Source organism: Podarcis raffonei, chromosome 10 (assembly GCF_027172205.1).
Source record: "Podarcis raffonei isolate rPodRaf1 chromosome 10, rPodRaf1.pri, whole genome shotgun sequence".
Lineage (NCBI taxonomy): Eukaryota > Metazoa > Chordata > Lepidosauria > Squamata > Lacertidae > Podarcis > Podarcis raffonei.
In genome coordinates this window covers 36,672,595-36,692,505 of record NC_070611.1, presented here as the reverse complement: position 1 = coordinate 36,692,505, position 19,911 = coordinate 36,672,595, and the positions used below count along the sequence as shown (strand labels likewise).

Here is a 19,911-nt window from a genome sequence, read left to right as displayed (position 1 = left end):
GCCTTTTGCCCTAAGCAGGGCCGGCCCACCCAAGAGGCAAGATGAGGTGACTGCCTCAGGCAACAGGATCCACAGGGGCAGCAGATCTAGGCTCCAAGGAGTGCATTGCTTGCTAGCTGCCACCACAGTAACATCAATGGCTGCTTGGAAGCTGGATCTGCTTGGCAGTCTCACCAAAGCTGCCTCTACAGCAGCCTCTTGGCAAATAGGAGACACTGCTGGTCTTTGATTTGCACTTCAACCATTGGGTTGATTTGATTCTGCCCCCCAAATTCCTGATATAGATCTTCACTCACCCCTTCTCTCCCTGGGAGGGGTGTGTGTGTCATTTTGTGGTTCCCCTCACGTGCCAACATGTCTTGGGCCAACCCTGGCACTAAGTTCTGTGTGGATCAGGTCTTGGTAGTGAATAAGGAATTTCAGTGGTTACCAAGACTTCCTTGACAAAGACAGCATTCAGCGAACCTTTGAAGAGAGTAGTCCCATAATTTTCTAGTCAAGTTTCTCCAGCTGGGGAGTTCTCCCCTACTGAAGTGGAAGAGAGGCACAGAAGTGCAGCAGAAGGTTGCCTGTTGGACTGTGCCCTTCAGCAGCAGCACTTACAAGGTTTTTTCCCTATGATAAACATACATACTATCCTGTAATGTAAGCTTATGGCACTATGTTGCGTTATAAACAAGGCTGCATTCCTATTACTACTTCTAAGAAAAAACAGGTACTCTTTATTATATCCAGTGGGACTTAAGCATTTCATTCCGCACTGGATTATATCTGCATAATGAGGTGCAAATGTTTCTGCTCATCTGATACCTTAATGAAAGAAAATGGTTGAAAATCAATGGCATGCAAACTAAAGTCAGCACCCACTTCTGCACTTGTGTTCTCAATTGGAATTCGCTGAACATTAATGCTCTTCTCTCACGTTTCATATTTATATTTCCCCCCCTTTATCTTACACCGAGAAGTGTACTGTAGGTCCTCTGCTCATTACTGGACCTGACGTTGAATGGCCAAGATTACATATAAAATTCTCTGAATTGTACAGTGCAATAATAGTGTTGACTGCCTTGGCAACCCATTCTATTAATTTCCCAGATGGCTCATGAAAGGTATCAAAAGGACCGAAATACAAATAATTATGCACATCTATCACATGAACAGCATAAGGCAATGACTGAGGAGTTGACCATGGTAAAATCATAGCTCACAATCTTCAGCAAAAATGAGAGATCCTGGGTTGAGTTATGAGATAGCAAGCTGCTATTGGATTTCACCATGGTATCTCTAAAAAAGTAACAGGGGTCACCTTATATAGCATTTTCCAAGTAGACTTAGTGTGTATTTCCAGGTTATTATTTTGTTTGTTTACCCTTTCTTCAAGTTTCTAAGGTCCCAATTATATTGTGGCTCAGGTGATAGGTAAATCATTTACCCAGGTCAGCATTCCCTTCATACCTTGTCATATTTCAGTGTTATTTACCATGTGTGCTAGGCCCATGCACACCCAACTCTAGCATGACAACACTAAGCAGTCCAGCAGTGGGTGGGTGAGAGAGGCTGGCATGCTAACACTGTATGCATTTGGGTTGGCATGCATGGGTAATGTAATAGGGAGTGTTTGCAACATTCATGCAACTAACTGCTTTCTTAATGACTCCATGCCGTGTACAAATTGGAACTCAGAATGCCACAAACAGTATTCTCAGGGGACCTTCCATCCACAAAATGCCACCCCTGTTTAGCTTCACTGGTGAAGCTAAACAAGGTCCATTTACCATTCTATGGACCTTTTTTATTTCTTCCACTCCAGCGTTACTGTAATTTTTAATATTCCACAATATATATATATTTAAAAAAATATGTTTTAATATGTAATGGCTTGTAGAATGGAATGGTAAGAAGGTCAGTTTGAATTCTAGGTTTTTTTGCACAGACTAAAATGGAACAAAATGAGTTTTAATTATTTTTGCATTAAATTGAAAAAGAAAGCAATAACCAACAGCAGTGTATTAACTCTACAGCATTTCATTCATTAACAGCCCTAAAGGAATGGAGCAAAAAAAGGGGTTCTTTTTGAATGTCAGCATAGTTTAGGTTATCCTGTATAATTTAATGAAGAAGCTGCAAACAAGTATATGAATAAATTCACCTTAGTAAATTCAGTTAGGAAGGATTGGAGAATGTTGTTGTCAAAAGAGCAGTCTTGCCCTTGAGCCATGATATTTAATACATATATACCTTCACTGACGTCAATGGCAAAATTCAAAATTGGCATCATGAAGTTAAGACAGGTTACGATTAATCATGTGATTGCTTGATAATATATATATTAAAAAACTTTATTTGCATGTGTGTAAAAAATCAGATTTTTAAAACTGTCTTCTTTTCACGGTGAAAAATAGTGTCCACCTGTTTTCAGAAGTATTTTATATGCATGAATTACTTATCCTGGTGCACAAAATGGAAAGCACTTGAAATTATATAACCTATGTATTTCATTTTTGAGAAATCACCAAAAGCAGTTTGATCAGGAGTGTTCAAGCACTCCTTTACTGTGGAAGATATGTGTTCCCCATTTCAGCCAGGTGACATATTCTACTTTCCCCCCCTGCAACAGCCACTGCAGGAGGTGCTATGTACCAGAAAGTTCTGGGCCATGTCAAATGGCCAGCTATTGATTTCGCAAAACAATACGGTATACAAAAACACTTCATCCATGATGTAAGAACCTTCCCCCTCTCCTAGTAACCATTCACACCTGAAGCCCTCAAATGACTAAGTGAAATTTGGTTTTGGAAAGAGCCCAACATGTGTATTTCAAATCTAGCTCTTACAACAAAGTGAATATGGAGTCCATCTCTCATTGTACTGCTTAATTACTTTCCACAGAAGTCAGTGTTAATTTGGCAGGAAATAGTTGTTCTTTCTCTAAACGATATCCTGAGCAAACATACATATTCAATGGTTTATAATACAACGGAATAATAATGGGTTTTCCATGCAGTTTGAGTAATGCTGAAAAATAAAGTTGAAAAGTGGTTTTGTCCACATGCTGGACATTCATGAGTGACTGGCCACCTACCAGGGATGCTGTAGAAGTGGTTTTCCTGCATTTGTAGAGGGTTAGACCTTTGAGGTCCCTTCTAACTTGATGATTCTGTGAATTCAGCAAGAGAATTCACGGCCAGGGAAGCCCATTTCTCTCAACAAGGGAAATAACATTTTCTCTGTGGTCTGAACGGTTCAACAGTGCTGACGGACAAATAAAGGCAGCTAAAGTACTGTATATTAGATGTGATTTACCACAGGCTAACTGTATCTGAGCATAATTGTGTCTGTGGTGCTCCTAGGTACCACCATATGCTTTAATAGATTTGTGATGGTCTTTTAGGCATGAACTCCTGGAGGAAGCTCGGAGGAAGGGCTTGCCTTTTGCACAGTGGGATGGGCCCACAGTGGTTGCGTGGCTAGAGGTAAGTGCTAGGAAATCTTCTGAAAATGTGGCCATACCTGATTGTACCTTAATGTTATGAATCATTTAAGATCTAATGCAAGTTTTGGCATTCATAAAGGAGAAACAAAAGCAGCACTAATTTATTCATTTTACTGAGAGTCTCCCAGAATGCTTTATACTGTGTTCCAGCACAAAGCAGAAAGTTTTCCAGCTATCCTCTTATAGAAGCAGAGAATGGCCAAACCTTTCTAAAAATACAGATTAATCTAAACGAATCTGAGGATCTGTGATGAATAGTGATCTTTTCAACCCAACCCATTAAGAAACCAGTGTTTCTCAATTTTTACCTGCAGCTTCTTTGCTTGTTGTTGCATTCAGGTTTTGGATCGAATTAAGAGTGGATTTGCATGTCAGCCTACTACACCGACACCTGTGGTTTTTGTACCCATGGGGCTCCCCCTCATACATGTGAGAGCACTTGTATGGACAGGCAGTCACCTACAATTTCTGGTAAATTGTTGAGCCAACTTGCTGCTCTAAAGAAGCAGCTATGCTTCTGATACAGGTCCTTAGAACCTAGCAAAAAACCTATAGATATAACAGGCAATGAGAACCACCAAGCCTATAATCCCTTGATGGTTCTGCAGTCCCTTCCTTCCTCTGGTTTGTTCTCTCATTCCTTGTCCTTGTTTTCTCTGCCACTTGTCTCCTGATGCCATTGGCTGATCTGCTTTGATGACATAGTGAATCCTTGAAGCTGCCACTAGCTTATCAGATTTGATGTCATAGAGGGGCTAGTCCTCCTTTGCCCAGTGTGCTGACAGTTTAGGGTGTCACTGCAGACTGTGATTTATTGTTTTCCAGTGTGGGCATATGAAATCTTAAGAATTCAGAGGCATGATTAAGATAAGATAAACCAGATTCAGCAGTTGTTGATAAACCTACTGTGCTGCATTAGTTTCTAAACTCTTTTCCTTTTTTTTAAGTTTTATTACAAATAGCAAGCAACACCACATCCCACACTGTAAACAATGATCCTCAGTGAATACATCAGTAAAGATAGAGGAGTGTTCAGCATTAATAAACTCCACTTTCTTGAGTACAATCACTATAAATCTGTTTGTTCTTTAAAAAGCAAGCCATTTAGAAAAGCTAAACAGTTTGCTCTTCCTTCGATGTTAAAAACAGATGCTGTGTTTCAATCCACAATGTGCAGGATTATTACTGTTGAAGTGAGATTCATGCACTTGTATTTCAAAGGTAGAAGCACTGAGTGTGTTTGATGAAGCAGAACTCCCCAATAAGCTTTAGTATTCAAACATATGTTCTCCTACTTGGTTTACAAGTTGTGAGAGAGAAAGTGTGTCTTGAGCTATTAGGATTTTTTTAATGGGGAAGGAACAACTTGATTCAAATGATACAAAACAAAGGTGCTGTATTTAAGTGTGTAAAATGTACAGTTTTTTTAAAAAAGGAAAAGTGCAGATAATCATAGGATCTGAAAGCAGCAGCTTCATTCCATTCATTTTCCGTGAAGGAAGCCTAAATTATTAAGAAGGCTTAGCTGAAAGATGGTAACCAAAAGTGTATTGATGTAAGAGGAAGTTTTGTAGCTAAAGGCTAAAATGTGGCTTTTCCCTAGACTATTTGAATATTATGTTGCTTTTACCCCTAGAGTTATAATCTACCCCAGGTGAAAAACTTTCTTCTTCTGGATGGGAAACAAGAGGAGCAGGGGGGTGGCCAATGCTGGATTTACGTATAAACTAAACAAGCTATAGCTTAGGGCCCCACTCTCTTGGGGGCCCCCCAAAAGTTAAAGGAAAAAACTGGATGTACATTTCCAAAATATAAGATAAAAAAACAAATAAAATGGCTTTAGATACCTATTAGGTCCATAAATTACCATATAGCATATATTCAACACAAAAAACAGCGACAATTTGCTGTTGACAAAGGACAGCTGGACATATAAAAGGGCCCCATTACCTTCAGTAGCTTAGGGCCTCATCAAACCTAAATCTGGCTCTGGGGGTGGCATTTGTTTCCAAGAATGACAGCACTGTTGTTGAAACTGAATTTTAAAATCATTTCACTCAGTGGTGTCGTGGTGGGGGCAGGGGGGCGATACACCCCAGGTTCCATGCCTGCAGGGGTGACAAGAAGTCACCCCACGGGGCTCGTGGTGGCACGAGCAGCCATCATGCAACCATAGCCGCCTTTGGAGGATCCTCCGTTCGCAGATGCAGCAGCGAGCAGATGATCCCAGCGCCAGCAGCAAACCACTAAGTGCAGCGCATGTGCGGCGTTGCACGCATGCACTGTATGTAGGAACGCCGCACATGTGCTGTATAGCAGTTTGCTGCCGGTGCTGCTCCAGCACTCCATCCTCCACGGCTGTAGCAGTGCTGGAGGGATCCCGGCACTCTCCGTACAGCGCTGGAGTGGCACTGGTGGCAAACCACTATACAGTGCATGTTCGGCATCACTATGTATGGCGCATGTGTCATACATAGCGATACCACACATGCGCCCTACGTCATAGGTGTCACAACGCCTTCCTTTACCCCTGATTTCAATACACATGAATTGCATGTAAGCTATGATGAATCCAGAGGTTTTGAAGCAAAGGATTATAGAATGAAAGGCAGTTTCAGAGGGTGAAAATGTTTCATTAAAACTTCCCAAACCTTACCTGTTTTGCACCAGTTCACTCCTGTTCAGAGTCTCTATCAGTGACATGCTTTGGTTGGAAAAATAACTCTGCTTCTTCCTAGTAACAAAAAGGAAATTGAACCAAGCCTGAGTGTGTGACCGTTAACACTGTCACTAGGGAAAGGACTGTATTAAAGCAAAAAGAAATTGCCACTGAAACGGCAGCCACTTGGGGTTAATAAAGAGGTTCACAATGGAGCATTGCCCTGAATGCCAGAAACAGCAACAGGTGACAGTGTGGTCTGCTTTTGCAGCCCCGTCAAACGCAAACAACAAGCACCCCATGTTTGCAATATGCACACCCAATTTCAGCTCCAGGCATAAAACTTCAGGAATCAGATTTGCTACTTTTGATGCTCACTGTTGTTTCCCACCCTCCACCCCACCCTCTCAACAGTTGTGGCTGGGAATGCCCGCCTGGTATGTTGCTGCTTGCCGTGCAAATGTGAAAAGCGGTGCCATTATGTCTGCCTTGTCAGATACTGAAATTCAGAGGGAAATTGGAATCAGCAACCCTCTTCATCGCCTAAAGCTCCGTCTGGCAATCCAGGAAATGGTATCACTCACAAGCCCATCGGCCCCTCCAACATCTAGAACGGTGAGTCGCGTTCCTCTCTCACTCACCTAGAATTCAGCCTGAGCATGGAAGTTAGCCATCTATGGACCTCTCCTTTCTCAGCAAGGCTTGTTTGTCTTATTTGCTTAATAGTTTTATCTTTAGTAATGCTTTCCACCAATTTACCCAAGGCGGACTTTAAGCTAACGAACATGTAATTTCTTGGTTTCCTTTTAAACACTTCTTACCATGCAAGGAGACAGCAAAAATCATGGGATGAGAACATGCAGGAGGTAATGTTTTGGGATTTGATTTTAGTTTCCATTTCTCCACTGTTTTTCCAATGGAAATAACTTCAGCCATTCCCAGATTGGATCTCTGGTGCTGTCTCATTCCCAAGTGATCACTGCTAACTCTTCAGGGGTTTGCATTAGTTGAAGAAATGACTCTCAGCAGGCAGACATAGCACAAAGAGATGCTTTTGCTGATATTCAATAGGAGTTGGAGGGCAAGCGTCCCCATGTCCTAAAAGGCATTTGTTGAGGGAGTCATCTGTTGTGTAAGGAACACATTTTCTGTGAAAGTGGCTTTAGCCATGGGCAACCTTTGTTGGGGGGGGGGCAAAGCAGTATGAGGGCACCTGGGCTAGTCAGACTAGCAGGCAGCATCAGCACAAAGTCACAATGGCCAGTGTCTCCTTAGGCAGGTAGCAACAATAGTGAGGGCACACAATATTTCTCTCCCACTGAAGTAGGCATGTGTGGCCACAAGTCTCTCTCTCCTGTTGAGCTGGGCAGAAGCAGTGGCATCTGTCGTCTCACTGAAATAGACAGAGATGCCTCAGCAGAGAAGTATGGTTTTTCTCTCCCCCTTTTTTGGTAAGTCCTGCTTCTGGCCATAGTTCAAATTATATTTGGGAGCAGCTTCACATATGAATTTTCCCTACACAGGTTTACAAATTAGTAGGGGAAACTCCATGGATCTAAAAGGTGTGCATGTGTCTGTTTTGTGGAGACATATTGAGAAATCATGATTGCCATGACCCCCAGTGAATTCCATGTAACAAAATAAGGTGAGGGTTACAGATGGGTACATTTGTCTAAGAAATGCATCAGTCCTAAGGTATAGCCAAAGATTAGAACACTAATATAAGATGTGAACCAAGGGCCAATTTCCTGAATTTATTCCTGGAAGAAAAGGCATTATACTTGCAAAAGTACCAAGATGTTGAATACTTTTTTATAAAATGTAGAAATTGCTGGTCCAGTGGGGGCTATTCTTTTCTAGATATGATTTTCAAAAAAGAATGAATATGGCCTTAACAACCCTTTTAGCTTTCTTTGATATATTTCCTGAAGAAGCAACCCTTGAACTGCGCTTTGAATTTTGCATTGCGCAAAATGTTAGGGGCAACATCTGAGAGCTAGCAAAACAAAACAAGAAACTCTGAGTGTGTGTGTGTGTGTGTGTGTGTGTGTGTAGGCAATGTCTTCTTTTTTCTCCATTCTAGAATAGCCATTTGATGACCCCATGTTCCCTGTTTGCCTCCTAAATGGTTATCTTTTTTAAAATTAGCACCGCAACCTAGATCTACAGGCTTCAATCTGTGCTTTCCATTTCATGAGGTTTATCATATTAGTTAAAAGGTTTATCATATTAGAAATGCCCTGTGCATATGTATGTAGCCTTTGGGTCTCCAAAGACCTGAAATAGCATACCTGTCTGCTGAAATAAGAGCCACTTCAACATGCTCTATGAGAAGTAGTAACAGTTGTGTTTGGAAATGGCAATCTTACTAGTATTCCTTAATACACATTTAATGGAATTCAGGGGATCACCTCCATATCTTTTTTCAAAGTGGAGGAAGATGAAAAGCAGCTGTCTGAAGTTGTTTCTAGCTGCTGCTCAACTGAGGCAAGGACATGGTTGTGCTCATTGTGATGCTGTATGCTGTTAACTTACAGTGTTGCTGCCTTTCTTCTTTAACACTGCTTACCTAATGCGGATTCTACCTGCCTCCCTGTGGGCATTGGCAATAGCCCTCAGGCAATGTTTGGGTGACCCATGAAGAAATGGAAACTCTTGCTGCTCCAGCTAAAACGGTTAGTTTCAACAACAGCTTTTCATATTTACTTCAATGTGGATTTTACAGTTATCACTATATGTGAATAAGCTATAGAACAGCTGAATATTGTTTTACACAATATTTATTTGAATTTTAACCTATGTACACTGAATATTCCGTATACACAAGGAGAATGTCACTGTACAGTTAATGTGTCAGATAATTCATGCCAAAATAAATAAAAACAATAAATAGAGGTGCTTCTGAAGAAATGGTCTGGCTTTTCACCAGTTGCCCAGTGCAGCCTGGGTATATTTAGTCAGAAGTAAGTCCAAACTGTACATAAAGTTGTAGCAATAATCACAATTTTGAATTGTGTTTCTATTAGTTTAATCACTTCGTTCATTTTATTTTCTTGATGCAGCAATTACTGCTGTTTGTTTAACTAGGCTGGACTGGAAATAATTCTCTGTAGTGATATATATTGGCTGAAACAGTCGTTGTGCATTGATGGCAGGTTGTAATGACAACATAGTGCCCACATTGCTGACGCAGTAACATGCTTTGTGACATAGTACTAATCCCAGAGATATGATGGCAGACTGTTTACTTAGGACAAATTCACACCATACATTTAAAGCACTATGATACCAGTCATGGCTTCCCCCAATGAATCCTCAGAGTTGCAATTTGTTAAGGGTGCGGAGAATGGTTAGGAGACCTACCTGTTCCCCTCACAGAGCTACAATTCTGAGAGTTCCCTGCAAAGAGAGGTTGACTGTCCATACTGTCAGCTCAGAATTGGCTACCTCTGTCCCATATTCCACCATTAAGTCTGTCCTTATGCTTACCTATTTCCATTACGTGAATAAATCTTCCCAGTTATATTTACACATTCCCCCTCTCCCTGTCAAATATGAAAGCAATTAAGCTTTGAAAGCAATGATAGAAAAATGAGAATCAAACTGTTCCCATATCAGCTGTTTTGTGGGACCATGTGGGACATTTCTGTCAGTTCGGTAAATTCCCTCAAAATGTGTGCATTCCTCACTGTTTAGATGGGCCAGTGTGAGATGTATTAGGGTAGAGCATGAAGTTTCATCTTACCTCACTTTTAATTTTATTATGAGTATTTTGTTAGCCAGCAGTTAACCCCGCTGTAGGTTGACTTCATTACCCTTCTGTTTGAAACGCACAATTGATGTAAGGCGCTGTATCTGTTGTTTTGCTTTTTTTAACTCATGCTGTATTTCTTTTTGTGTTATTAACTCACTTTACTAACGGCTGTCCTCAACACTGCAGAAAGAGAATGAGGAAGGCAGCTGGGCTCAGGTAGGAACCTTTTCCAGTGTGACTAACAATAGCTCAACATCTGGCACTAGGGAGCTGTCAGCCCCTTCCACAGAAGAGTTCAGTGCTTGCTCTTCATATTTATTTAAGTATTAGAAGCAAGGGATATTTTAATGGTCTTGTTCTTTTTTCTCTTTTTGTTAAGACAAGCTGGTTTTGTGCTGCTAATTATAACTGAGCCCCAGGCAAAAGCTTCAATGTGCCTTAAAGGGTTAACCTACACTGAATGGACTTCTCTGACTCAAGAATTAATTACTGCAAGACAGGCAATCCAAGATGCTTGGAGCAAGTGATGAGAGAATTGCCTCCTTGGGAATATGGGTGGGGGCTTGATCGCCTGTCCTGGAGTGGGGAACTTCTGGACTGTGGGCCTGACTTGCCTATAACAAGGGTAATGAACTTTGCAGAAAAGCTGGCAAAGGGACCTCCTGGAGAAGAAAACCCACTTTTCCACAAAGTTCACTACCCTTGTTATAGGCAGTGGCTTGTGGGTTCTCTTCAGTGCTGACATCTGAATGAGAAGGGTCTACAATACATGCCTGCTAGAATCTGAAACTTTTGAAGGCCAGTCTACACATTATGCCAGCCACACAGAGGCCAACTGAAATGATTTTTCCATGGCAGTTCCACAAAACTAAAATAACACTTCATCTCTCAAGATAATTTTTTTAGGATTAGATATAAATCCATTGTATATACTTTGCCAGCCTATTACTTACCTGCCAAACCTTGTTTTGGCTGAGGTTTCAGAAGCTTCTGAAAGTTTTGATTTCTGATATAGATGGTAGAAATCACTCATCATCGTAGGATGCCTTTCTCCTGTGACCAGAAAGGGCCTTCATGGATAATATTGCTTTATATTTCCTTATTTCTTCTGTGCGCCTGTTTGCTAGACTAGGAATGCTGATTGTTGATTAGAGCTGATCAAATGATGTTATGGCATATATAGAATACTGCCTAATATTACTAACGAAACTGGAAGATCAAGAGAAGTGCAATTGTTCTGTACTATGGACACTAGTAATATATTTTCCTATTCTTCACCACCTTCCACCCCAGACTCTTGCTTATGGTGACATGAATCATGAATGGATTGGTAATGAATGGCTTCCTAGTCTGGGATTGCCACAGTATCGAAGTTACTTCATGGAGTGTTTGGTGGATGCAAGGATGTTAGATCACCTGACAAAAAAAGATCTCCGGGTACACTTAAAAATGGTGGATAGCTTTCATCGGTGAGTTAGCACATTATCTTCATTTATTTATTAATTATTAAAACCATGTTTATGCTACTTTTAAACCAGAAATAAAAGTGCTGATATTACCAAAGCCAAATGTTTCTATCTGGGGAAAAGATATACAAATTATTTCCACAGTTTGTCTCATGAACAGAAAGAAGATGTTTACAGTATACAGTAGACAGTTTACAGTATTTATAAAATGTTTTAAGTGGAGCTTTTCAAATGCACAAAATCTTCTAATTTGTTTACTTTCACTGCAAGTTGCCTTATAATGTCGTCTTCCCCACCTTAAATAACAGAACAAGTCTGCAGTATGGAATCATGTGTTTAAAGAAACTGAATTATGACAGACAAGAACTAGAAAGGAGAAGAGAAGCAAGTCAGCATGAAATAAAAGGTAATACTTTACCGAAGGAGGATATATTTAATGCTTGTCTTCTGAATTTTTATTCTATTGGACTCAATAGCCCCAATGTAGTTATATGAACAAGTTCTCTCAGGCTCAGAATGGGCTTATCTAAAATGAAATAATTCCTTGAGGCTAAGCAAGAAATTAAAAGTTTATTCATTATTAGATGGAATCAGCATAGACTTATCAGCACATTACAAGGAAATGTGTCCAGAAATTTTATGTAGCCATCATACAAATTAACGGGAATTTTAAAACACAATATATCTGAACAATGCAACATTTAATTACAAGTCTCTTGAAATTTCCCCTTATTGTATTGCTGTTTTTTGGATTTGAAAAGTCCATAAAATGAAATTTCTATATAAATTCAGAACTGGTTCAGCTCAGCCCTCCGTGCGTTCTTGCACTTCTGAAAGTTCAGTCCTTGGGAAAATGCTTTTCTCCCTCCTTTTCATAGATGTGTTGGTATGGAGTAATGACAGAGTCATACGCTGGATACAAGCAATTGGATTGCGAGAATATGCAAACAATGTGTTAGAAAGTGGGGTGCATGGATCGCTCATAGCCCTGGATGATAACTTCGATTACAGCAGCTTAGCTTTGTTATTGCAGATTCCAACACAGAATACACAGGCAAGTAAACTACATTGCTAATTGTAATTATTTCCCATGGATTTTAACTTTTTTTAAAAAAAAATGCTTCAATTGTTTGATTTGGTTAACCATAGGCACGGCAGATCCTTGAGAGAGAATACAACAATCTGTTAGCACTAGGAACAGATAGACGACTTGATGAAGTAAGTAATTTTATTTATACTTAATAGGTAGCAGAGAATATGAAATGGTTGATTTTGGTCCTCATATATATACATACCCCTGCTCACTTGGCCCACTAACCCTTATTAAGCTGGAGAGTCTCCTTCCCAACCCATGCAACTACTAAGCTCACTTTCCCCCTTTTGGGGGCCACTTCACTCTTCTATTCTGCAGTCCTGCTTTGCACCCCTTTTCACCTTAACCCGCATGTCTCTTCCTCCTCCTCCCCTCCTCTTGTGCTATTTCCTTCCCCCTGAACACAAACCACTCCCATGGTGACTGACGTTAACATATGAGAGTGCTGGAGGTGAAATAGTTAAATAGGTTACCCAATCAGGACCCAGGGGGTGGAGTCAGAGGGACTATAAAACCAGCTCTGGGAGGGGCAAAGGGAGAGTTCATTGGGAGTTGGGTGGTTGGTTGGAGTGGGAGTGGGAGTGAATGGGGATAGAGTTTGTGGGTAGGTTGAGTTAGTGTAGCGAAATAAGCTGAGTCAGGAATAGTTAGGGGCTAGGAAGACAAGTAAGTATCTGAGAGGTGGTTTAGTGAGTGAGTGCAGCTAGCGGAAGTTATAGGTCTGGATAGGCACCCCATGATTGTAATTGACCGATACCGTTTATGAAACCACACGCTTGTTAAACTGCAATAAATAAACAAAGGTTTATGTTCCAATTTAACCTGGACTGGACTCAGTATTGTACCAGGTAGAGCCTGGGTGGTGGCAGTGATAAATAAAGTGGTGGCACAGGGATCAATAGACGGTGAAACGTCCGGGGACCCTGTGTGATCGCCACAGAGACCTCTTGCATCTTCCGTACATTACAGCTAAGCACCCATTTCACATTCGTCCCAACCATGAAGCCACCACCTCCTCTTATTCTTCAGACCCTTTCCCATGCCTTCTACGCCCTCTTTTTGCAACCCCCATAGCATCTCTTTACTCCACCCTCCTCCTTTCTTCTCCTTTGTAACAGATCACCCCATTCCCATGCCTTCTCCTGTCTATTGTGTAGGTCTCTTTGCACCTACACACCAACCTTTACTTCCCCCCTTCCTCTTTTTGTTTTTGAACTTTCCCTTCACACAGATCACCCCCATTTTCAGGCTTCCCCCTCTCTCATTCTGCAGTCCCCTTTGCGTACACAGCCCATACCAATATGTTACCATATCCTTATGATGACTACAATGTTAAGAAAAAGCCTGTCAGTTTTAGAAGAGTTTAATTCAGTTGACGAATGTTGTACATACATGGGTGTTTTCCTATTAATGAAATATCTCTTTTAACTACAACATTGAATCTTGAACTTCCATGTTGAAGGCAGCACATGGTACCAGGAAATGCATGATTGTGGAGAGGTACTGTAGAATATTTGAGGGCTTCATATCCTTGATCTCCCTCATATGAGGCAGCTGAGGAATGGAAGAGGAAGAAGTTTGAGAAAGCCATATTTTTATTTTCAGTTATTCTTTCTTCTTGCTTTCCTCAAACAATGGCAGAGGTTTGAGCAAAGCAGGAACAGAAAAACACTGAAGGGTTGCTATCTATATCTGTATCTGTATCTGTATCTGTATCTGTATCTGTATCTGTATCTATATATCTAATCTATATCTATCTATCTTATACATACACACACACAACCAGATTTAACAAGGAAAAATAGCAGTGACAGGTACAACACAGAAGCTAATACAACAGAGACTTTCCCAACTTCCTCCTTGCTATACTCAAGCTTTGTTTTAAACCTGCAGATCTCCCAGGTCGCTCTCTGCTCAGTCTAGTCAAAATTCTGCCATTCTTTAAAATTCCCCCTCCATTTTTCTATCTCTGCTTTATTCAAATCTCTGCTGTTCCCTCTGTGCTCCTCCCATCCCTTCTTTACTCAGTCTTTTACTGCTGAGAAGCCTGCCTTCTCTTTTGCTCTCCTATCCCACCCTGACTTCATGCAAATTCAGGATTGTGATGAAATACCGTATTTTTCGCTCTATAGGACGCACTTTTTCCCCTCCAAAAATGAAGGGGAAATGTGTGTGCGTCCTATGGAGCGAATGCAGGCTCCCTGGCTTCAGCGATAGCAAGGCAAAGCCTCCGAAGCCTGCGCTCCGGAGGCTTTGCGTTGCTTCCGCTGAAGCCAGGAGAGTCTGCTCTTTGAGGCTGGCGGTGGGGAAAGCAGCGCTTCCCCCATCGCCAGCCCCAGAGGATGGGGGGCAGCAGGAAGGCGCGCAACGCCTTCCCGCTACTCTCCAACCCGGGTTTGAGGCTGGCGGTGGGGAAAGCAGCGCTTCCCCCATCGCCAGCCCCAGAGATTGGGGGGCAGCGGGAAGGCAGCGATGCCTTCCCGCTACTCTCCAACCCGGGTTTGAGGCTGGCGGTGGGGAAAGCAGCGCTTCCCCCATCGCCAGCCCCAGAGATTGGGGGGCAGCGGGAAGGCAGCGATGCCTTCCCGCTACTCTCCAACCCGGGTTGGAGGCTGGCGGTGGGGAAAGCAGCGCTTCCCCCATCGCCAGCCCCAGAGATTGGGGGGCAGCGGGAAGGCGTGCGACGCCTTCCCGCTACTCTCCAACCCGGGTTTGAGGCTGGCGGGGAAAGCAGCGCTTCCCCCATCGCCAGCCCCAGAGATTGGGGGGCAGCGGGAAGGCAGCGATGCCTTCCCGCTACTCTCCAACCCGGGTTTGAGGCTGGCGGTGGGGAAAGCAGCGCTTCCCCCATCGCCAGCCCCAGAGATTGGGGGGCAGCGGGAAGGCAGCGATGCCTTCCCGCTACTCTCCAACCCGGGTTGGAGGCTGGCGGTGGGGAAAGCAGCGCTTCCCCCATCGCCAGCCCCAGAGATTGGGGGGCAGCGGGAAGGCAGCGATGCCTTCCCGCTACTCTCCAACCCGGGTTGGAGGCTGGCGGTGGGGAAAGCAGCGCTTCCCCCATCGCCAGCCCCAGAGGATGGGGGGCAGCAGGAAGGCGCGCAACGCCTTCCCGCTACTCTCCAACCCGGCTTCGAGGCTGGCGGTGGGGAAAAAAGCGCTTCCCCCATCGCCAGCCCCAGAGATTGGGGGGCAGCGGGAAGGCGTGCGACGCCTTCCCGCTACTCTCCAACCCTCCTGTGGGCTTTTGTGGGAGATGGGGGAATTCCCCCACCTCCCGCAAAAGCAGGCAAAAGCCGTGCGCTCTTTAAAGGGGCTCCGTGGCTTCTGCTGGCTTTTCTAGGAGGTGGGGGAATTCCCCCACCTCCTAGAAAAGCCCGCAGGAGCCGCGCACCCTTTAAAGAGCGAGCGGCTCTTGGGGGCTTTTCCCCAAGGAGGGAGAAGGGACTGACTGGCCGAGTCAGTCCCTTCTCCCTCCTGCGGGCTTTTGCGGGAGATGGGGGAATTCCCCCACCTCCCGCAAAAGCAGGCAAAAGCCGTGCGCTCTTTAAAGGGGCTGCACGGCTTTGCTGGCTTTTCTAGGAATTCCCCCACCTCCTAGAAAAGCCCGCAGGAGCCGCACAGCCTTTAAAGAGCGAGCGGTTCTTGGGGGCTTTTCCCCAAGGAGGGAGAAGGGACTGACGGGCCGTTTCAGTCCCTTCTCCCTCCTGGTCGAAAAGCCCGCAGGAGTCACGCGGGGCTCCTGTGGGCTTTTGCGGGAGGTGGGGGAATTCCACCACCTCCCACAAAAGCAGGGAGAAGGTCTTGGAGTAGCGCACAGGCTGCGTGCAGCCTGTCCACTGCTCCCAGAGCTGGGGGGGGGGAATCATATTTTTTCCTTGATTTCCCCCCCTGAAAACTACGTGCGTCCTATGGTCCGGTGCGTCCAATCGTGCGAAAAATACGGTACTGCAAATCCTCCACTGGAGGCTGTGCAATTACAGTCTTACAGAGCACAGCTTTTCGTAATAAAACACACTAAACATACTAGTCAGTTTCATTAGTTGTGGCCCACCCACCTACCCCCATTTTTTGATTATATTCTTATTATCACTGTTCACATAGGACATTTTAGATAGGCATACATCATCCCTCTTTAATCTTTTGGTAATTTGTTAAATAATAAAGCCACAGAGGTATATTAGTTTGAGTATCTCAATGGTGGGAGGGCAGCATATAATCTCCCCAGCACTCCAGTCAGCATCTTCCTACCCTTTGGGTCCAATGGGGACCATATCAAAGGATGAGCTGAGGGTTATTTATTACATTCCATTTGATGCTCTGTTGTGCACATCCTATATTTCAGTGTCTCTATCTGGCTCACTTTTTCACTGCGTTCTGGCCATAGAGTAGCAATGTCTATATATGGACCATTTTATCTAGCTGTGTTCAAAAGGAATGATAAAGCTATTCATTGGCCAGCCTAAAACAAGATTCCCTTGTCAGGTTTCTGTTTCTATTTGTAACGAGCAGAAGTCCACTTTTCTACTGATAACTATTCCTCAACTGTTCAGTTTTAACTACGCAGAAGACTAGCTTTCAGTTTTAGCAAAATTAAATACTGTATTTGTGTGTCAACAGAGTGATGACAAGAATTACAGGCGAGGTTCTTCCTGGCGAAGACAATTCCCCCCACGTGAAGTCCATGGAATCAGCATGATGCCGGGCTCCTCAGAAACACTGCCAGCTGGGTTCAGATTAACCACAACATCAGGACAGTCACGAAAAATGGCAACTGATGGTATGGGGCTAATGCTTATTTTCATAACTAAGGGTGTCTAAGCATTCATTATCTATGTGGAAGAAAATATGCCGACCTTGCATAAGCAATATAGCCAGCAGCAAAGCATCACTGACTTAGGTGCTGGTTGGTGTGAAATATTTACACATAAAATGTGTTAAGAGATGTAATACTAAACCATTATTTAGCGGTACATGAAAGAGCTGAAGCAAACCTTGAGCTCATATGCTTGTCCCCATGCCCCACACCTGTATTTTACACAGTTTCAAATGCCTGAAAGGGGTGAATGTATTTTTCATTTCTACATTTTATTTATCCATTCTATTTATTCTTTATATTTATAACCTGCCCTTCATCCATACGGCTGGAACTAATTGAGCTAAGAAGCAGTACAGTGGTACCTTGGGTTAAGTACTTAATTCGTTCCGGAGGTCAGTTCTTAACCTGAAGCACCACTTTAGCTAACGGGGCCTCCTGCTGCCGCCGCACCACCGGAGCATGATTTCTGTTCTTATCCTGAAGCAAAGTTCTTAACTTGAAGCACTATTTCTGGGTTAGCGGAGTCTGTAACCTGAAGGGTATGTAACCCGAGGAACCACTGTACACACCTTCTTTCCCCAATTGTCTCATATCATCACAAGAGCAAAAAGAGAACCTTCCCCACCCAACCACATGGTCTGTCTGCTGTGCCTCCTGTTCCAGCAGATACCCATATTTGGGTGGGAATGAATGAATTCACTTTATTCGGTCACAGACCAGCATAAGCAAAACATCTAAATAAATAGCATAACATATGGGTATAATGGTCAAATAGGTAAGGTACATACAAATGCCCTGATAGCAGGGTCAGAATCTTTTTTTAAAAAAATCTGGGACACAGATCAGGCACTCTGGATATACACCCTTTTTGAACATTAAGTGTACGTGTGCGCAATCCACACTAAATAAGCTTCAAGAGTTGGGTCACAGAGAATACCTTACAGAGTGGGATCCTTGTTTTTCCCCTCTTCCTCTAATTCCAAGATTCTTCTTGTTGTTTTGGTTATCAATTTGCAGTGGCGTCAGCGCGGTTGCAGAGACTAGACAGCTCGACGGTTCGCACGTATTCGTGCTGACAAGGCTGGCATGGAAAAAAGGATGGAGGTGAACTCATGTGAGTGATTAAAAAGCTATCTTATTTGTTGTTGGGGTGGAGTGGGCAGAACTGAAACAATAACCATAGCAGTGTAGGGGTCTCTCAAAGGGCCTGGGAAGTTCTCACTGAAGTACGTCTGGGCACTGGGATAGTGAAGGTATGCCTGGGCTATACAACTTCTGACTATTCTTAGACTTTGTCTGCACATTAACAGCATTGAGCAATAAGCAGCTATGAGTTCTCAACATCTAAGCCTAGGGATGAGACTGAAGCGAATCTAAGGAACCTGCCTGCAGCCTAAAGAGTAGAACAGGGTATAGAGGACTAGGGCTGGATGATAACTGGTTTTTAACATTGTGATGTATCAGCAGCTAAATACCAGTGTGTGTGAAGTGTATCTTGGCTGCTTCTTCCTCAGAAGCAGCTGAAATACATCACCCAGTCCCATGCCCCTCAGCTGATCAAGCTTCTCCCCTCTGGCTGATGTGAGCAGGAGGGGGATTCCTTAAACCACTCAACTGAGAGGTGGGAAGCCTCCCATACTGCTCTGGCAGCTTCCACAAGCCAGAGGCAGGACTTGGTTGCTCCAGGAGTGACTGACCTGAAGAGTACACCCTGCACAGGCTGCACACCCACCACCTCTCAGCTGATCACGCCACCCTCTGGCTCCCATGAGGGGCTGAGAGACTTCCTTAAACTGCTCCATTGAGCATGTGAATATTTCTTTTCCATAAACCCCAATTTACTTTCCTCTGTTTTATCATGTGTCTTACTTCTGCTCCTTGAGCATAGCTGGGTGGAAACCAGCGTGGCTGGAGCAACCCAGTCAGATGGGTGGGGTACAAATAACAACAGTCACACAATTTTTGACACTGCAAAACACCACCTTCAGGGCAAATGTCAACCATGATGGTGCACTCTTCAGCAGAAAACTAGCCCATCCACATTTGAAGCAGATTCTAGCACCAGGCCCCAAGATGGATTTCTCTCCAAAATAAGAGCAGCCAGACATAGCACACTTGTTTACACACATCATTAATGCCATGTGTAGTTTAGCTCCGAATTGAGAGGGGGGAAAGCTTTTCCCTTCTCCCAAGCAAAAAGCATTAAACCAAATGAGGACAAAAACACTGAAATGGAATAGCTTGTAATTAGAGCTATGTAGGCTGTTGTTAGCATGCCAAGGGTATGAAATTGAGTGCCCCAGAACATTACAAAATTCACTGCAAGTTCAGATAGTAAAGAGCCAATGCTTGCAAATATCAAACCTATGATTATCTAATCTACTGCTACTACCACAGAGTCAGCCATTGCTTGAGAATACAAATTCTAAAATTAGGAAATACAAACAGCACTAGGCAGATAAAAATAATTTGCTAAAGGTATAGAAAAATGAATCGGTGCAGTTTGCAAGGAGTACTACTACTACTACTACTACTATTCAAGAGTGCAGTCTATGGGTTCATTGCAAATACCATTGCCCTTGACATTTATTCCACTGGTAGCTACAGTAATTTATGGACCAATATATCAC

General features: G+C 43.3%; 2 protein-coding genes across 22 annotated transcripts in view; one reads left to right on the top strand and one right to left on the bottom strand.

Annotated features, from left to right (window-relative positions):
* The window catches only part of PPFIA2 (PTPRF interacting protein alpha 2), a 285,944-nt gene that overhangs the window by 263,646 nt on the left and 2,387 nt on the right, over nucleotides 1-19,911 (top strand). For all 17 annotated transcript variants that reach the window (XM_053406933.1, XM_053406948.1, XM_053406938.1 and 14 more), the window contains 10 exons: nucleotides 3,392-3,473; nucleotides 6,567-6,767; nucleotides 8,765-8,827; nucleotides 10,093-10,122; nucleotides 11,200-11,375; nucleotides 11,681-11,778; nucleotides 12,251-12,426; nucleotides 12,522-12,590; nucleotides 17,083-17,242; nucleotides 18,299-18,395. In XM_053406933.1, the coding sequence (XP_053262908.1) occupies nucleotides 3,392-3,473; nucleotides 6,567-6,767; nucleotides 8,765-8,827; nucleotides 10,093-10,122; nucleotides 11,200-11,375; nucleotides 11,681-11,778; nucleotides 12,251-12,426; nucleotides 12,522-12,590; nucleotides 17,083-17,242; nucleotides 18,299-18,357 (1,114 nt within the window). In that variant the 3' untranslated portion in view covers nucleotides 18,358-18,395. The remainder of the gene's footprint in view (nucleotides 1-3,391; nucleotides 3,474-6,566; nucleotides 6,768-8,764; nucleotides 8,828-10,092; nucleotides 10,123-11,199; nucleotides 11,376-11,680; nucleotides 11,779-12,250; nucleotides 12,427-12,521; nucleotides 12,591-17,082; nucleotides 17,243-18,298; nucleotides 18,396-19,911) is intronic.
* ACSS3 (acyl-CoA synthetase short chain family member 3) overlaps nucleotides 13,658-19,911 on the bottom strand; it is a 68,390-nt gene continuing 62,136 nt past the window's right edge. For 4 of the 5 annotated variants that reach the window (XR_008332555.1, XR_008332557.1, XR_008332558.1 and 1 more), the window contains 2 exons: nucleotides 18,219-18,362; nucleotides 13,658-14,019 (listed from right to left, as the gene is read on the bottom strand). The gene's annotated coding sequence lies outside the window, so the exon portion shown is untranslated. The remainder of the gene's footprint in view (nucleotides 14,020-18,218; nucleotides 18,363-19,911) is intronic. The other variant, XR_008332556.1, reaches the window with a different exon arrangement.